The sequence below is a fragment of the Macrotis lagotis genome, chromosome 3 (assembly GCF_037893015.1).
Source record: "Macrotis lagotis isolate mMagLag1 chromosome 3, bilby.v1.9.chrom.fasta, whole genome shotgun sequence".
In the NCBI taxonomy this organism is placed as follows: Eukaryota; Metazoa; Chordata; class Mammalia; order Peramelemorphia; family Peramelidae; genus Macrotis; species Macrotis lagotis.
This window is the reverse complement of record NC_133660.1, coordinates 232,068,572-232,072,820: the sequence shown is the minus strand read 5'-3', so window position 1 is coordinate 232,072,820 and position 4,249 is coordinate 232,068,572. Positions and strand designations below refer to the sequence as shown.

Here is a 4,249-nt window from a genome sequence, read left to right as displayed (position 1 = left end):
TTTATTATGATCATGTTATCAATCTAAATGAGATTTAAGTTTTTCAAAAGTGAGTTATTTACCTTCCATTAAATTATTATTTTTCTGTATCCACTATACACAGTCCAAGAAAGTGGAAATGAAAGAAAAATCAAAACAGCCCTTAATCTTAAGGAGGTTAAATTCTATTGCAGAGGAAGGGATAACATATTTACACAAATAAGTTAATTTGAAGCAAATCAAGGTGGGATACAAGTTCAGAAAGTAGATTTCTTGTAACTGGTAAGCCGTTAGCTGAAGAAAACTTAAGATTATAAGAAGCAGAGATAAAGTAGGGTATTTGAGGCAGGGAGGGTGACTTGTGCAGAGAGACAGAGAAGGGGATAGAATTCTCAGTCTGGGGAACAGTCATTTGGGCTAGAATATAGAGTTCAAGTCTGAGAGTATAATGAAATAAATCAGAAGAGGGAGACTAAATTTGGATGGGCTTGATTCCAAATATCAAGGTAAAGGAATGTTATTTTGTTTACAAGGCAATAAAAAATTCTATTCATTATCTAAGTGAGCAAGTGACATGATTAGTCATATGTTTTAGTGGGTTTTTAGAGGAAAGAGAGATTGAATTTCTAATTAAGAGATTTTTGTAATAATCCAAGTGAGAGGAGAAAAATGAAAATCTGAATTAGAGTGATGGTTATTTAAATTTTCTTTATGGAATATGAGATATGTGTTGTAGATATAGAAGTGGTAAGACTTGGCAGCTGATTATAAAATGCATGATAGAGAGAAGATTAGAGACTGGCTTCAGGATTATAAACTAGGCTCTTTGGAAAGATAGTGTGACCCTCAACAGAAATAAGAAATCATGTAGACAGGTTATTTTAGTTTGAAATTGGGGACAAGATGATTTCTCTTTGGAATTTGCTTGAGTTTGAAATGCTTTGGGGAAATCTAGTGACAATCTACAACTATTGGTGATGTGTGGATTGGAGTTCAAGACTGGATTTACTGACTTAGAATTCATTTGGATTGAGATTTAGAATTAACTTTGTAGAGAATAGCTCTGGTGAGGGTCAGAAACCAGATTAAACTGCTTTTAAAAGAGTGTAAGAGGACAGAAGGTAGACTCAACAAAGATAGATATATTAACTATCCTGCAGCCCCCAAAAGCTGATAGGGAAAGAGAAGATATATAGTATAATAAATTGAAATAATGTCAAAGGCAAATGAAATAAGCATTGGACATATCTGAGCACATTTATAGGAAGAAGACTATAGATATAAAGATTAATAGTTAAAAGGCAGTTTTTTCCTTCAATGGGGAAGCTTAAGATTGAAGTAGAAAGGATGGGATCAATGGATCAAGTAGTAAAAGAAGTCCAGTAATAAAAGGACTAGCTCTTTTTCAGAGATTGTTACAAAAATAATAGGGGAAGTTCTTGAAGAATATTGAATTGTAAAAAGGAAAGCAATAGGATCTCCAAGTAGCAGCCTTTCTTTTATCATAAAAACAGGTTGCAAAGACTTTTTTGAGAGGGAAACATGAAGTAGAAGGTATTGAAAAACTGCCTCATCACTATACAAGATTTTATTTAGTTAAGGCATTTGTTTTTAATGTGTTTTTTTAAAATAAGACTGGAACTATAGAGCCAGAAATTAGTGTTATAGTCAGAGATGAGATAAACAATATCATTTTTTACTAGACTGGGAAGATTAAAAATACACTAAGAGTGGGGATTAATAGGACCTCAGGAAAAAACAATGTTTAAGAAAATATTTAATTTTTGACCTTAATGAGCATTAAGAAATGCAAACATTTCAAGATAGTATGGTCTTTAAAATAAATGTAACATATATGCACATATATACATATAAAGTTGTATTTCCTCTTTTATACATTTTGAATGTTTTGTGTTCATTCCTTTCATCACTTATGCCCATCACAACTGAGTTAGCTATATCTCTTACCATTTATCATAGAAGCCCTTGTCTATAAGAGATATTTTCAAGCAAACCAAATCAACAGATTCACCACGTCTGAGGATCAATGCTTCATTCTGTAATTCTAGGTATTCACATTTCTGCCAATAAATAATAGATAACATTTCTTATAATCAGTTTTATGATGACAAGCTTTGTCACTATTTTGGCCAAAGTTCTGAGGTCTTACATATTGGTTACCCCCTTAGGATTATTAGTCATCATATAAATTGTTATTCTGGTTTTCGTGAGCTCACTCTGCATCAGTTAATGATATTACTTCATCACATCTTAGGGCACATATAGTGGCCACTTATTTACAATATGAAAATTTGCTGTAATTTTGCAATTGAAGGATACAATAGGTAAATAGGATATTGTTACATCAAGTTGAGAAAGTATTTCAATTTTTTTTACCTAAAATATCATCATTCCATGGGAAATTTTCCCTAGTCCTCCAGGTTAGCAGTATCTAACTTAATGTTAAATATTTGCAGAAATGCCAAATTCAAGGAGGAAACTACAATGAGGAGATTCAAAATCTAGAGTCTTCATTCCTGTTCTCATGTGACTTTTTATAACATAAGGATCATCTTAGAAACTAGGACTTTGCTTATAGTCAGTTAGTTTTATATAGATAACATGTTCAGATGTGGGAATGGTCTGTAAGAGGTGAAGGAACATAAAACAAGCTCTTTTTCTTTGGAAGGGATTAACAATGGTGTTTAGTTGGGAGAATAACATTTACACATTTCAATACAGTTTCTGTATATACTTATGAAAGGTTGAATGAGGTCATCAAACAATCCCCTTCACTCACAGACTTTTTCACATTCTTAGAAGCAAAATTGGCAAATCATAGAGTATTATTGGTCCAGGAAAAAATTGGAGGAAACAAATATATCCATCTCTCTTTTGTTTATGGATACTCTGCCATGTTGCCTTGGAGTTCTATAAGATAGAATAGGCATGTAACAAGTGTCTAGTGAATGTTTCTTGATTACATCTATAGACATATCCAAATCTTTATTCTATTTTGATCTCCTTTTATTCTATCTAACAGGTAATCTTTCTGAGACAGATGTCTGGCAATAACTGCACTGCGGTTACTGAATTCATTCTTTTGGGATTAACAGATGATCCAACTCTTAATGTCATCCTATTTGTGATATTTCTATGTTTCTATACTGTCACCTTAGTTGGTAACCTTAGCATAATCACATTGATCAGAAATAGCTCCCAACTTCACACTCCAATGTACCTTTTCCTCAGCCATTTGGCATTTGTGGATATTGGATATTCCTCATCTGTTACACCTGTTATGCTCAAGAATTTCCTTGTGGAAAAAAGCATAGTACCTCTAGGAGGCTGTGTGGCTCAACTGTTCTCTGCAGTCATCTTTGGGACAGCTGAGTGCTTCTTGCTGGCTGTGATGGCCTATGATAGGTATATGGCCATCTGTAACCCCCTACTCTATTCCACCAACATGCCTCCTAAGGTCTGCACTCAATTAATTGTTGCTTCCTACCTGGGTGGTTGTGTAAATGCTTGGAGCTTCACTGCTTGCTTATTGAACCTATCCTTCTGTGGAGCCAATAAGATTAATCACTTTTTCTGTGATTATTCTCCACTTTTGAAACTTTCTAACTACCAAAATAAGCTTCCTGAAATTCTTCCTTCTATCTCAGCGGGGTCAATAATTGTGATCACAGTGCTAATTATCATAATCTCATATGCATATATCCTTTTTTCTGTCCTGAAGATAAACTCTGCTAAAGGAAGATCCAAAGCTTTCTCAACTTGCACCTCCCATCTCACAGCAGTCACTCTTTTCTATAGCACCATTACATTCATATATGTGATGCCCAAGTCCATTTACTCAACAGATGAGAATAAAGTGGTGTCTGTTTTCTACATGGTAATCATCCCTCTGTTGAATCCTCTGATCTACAGTCTAAGGAACAATGAAGTAAAAGGAGCCCTGAGAAAACTGATGAATAGGAAATATTCTTTTTCATAAATTCAACTCAATACAGTGAGCATTTATTAAGTAAATACTATATTCCCACGATTTGAGGATACGAAGAAAATGAAACATTGCCTTCCTTTAAGGATAGAATATTCTTCTGATATAATATTTAGGATTAAGTGATTCATCTAGAGTTCAGAAAAGATATATTTTTGTTTTGATGGGGTAAATTTGTGAATTTCAATGTTGATTTCAAAGTTCCGACACTGTTGCATTCAATCTTCTAAAAACATGGATCTTCCATCTCTCTAAGACGGTATG

General features: G+C 33.7%; 1 protein-coding gene across 1 annotated transcript; it reads left to right on the top strand.

Annotated features, from left to right (window-relative positions):
* Positions 1–3,040: 3,040 nt before the first annotated feature.
* LOC141516480 (olfactory receptor 5P80-like) lies at positions 3,041–3,979 on the top strand. Its single transcript, XM_074227548.1, has one exon. The coding sequence runs from the start codon at positions 3,041–3,043 to the stop codon at positions 3,977–3,979; it is 939 nt and encodes a 312-aa protein (XP_074083649.1).
* The last annotated feature ends 270 nt before the right edge of the window (positions 3,980–4,249 follow it).

What these genes read in the sequence shown, in the direction of transcription:
- LOC141516480 (XM_074227548.1), top strand. Translation starts at nt 3,041, where the DNA reads ATGTCTGGCAATAACTGCACTGCGGTTACTGAATTCATTCTTTTGGGA.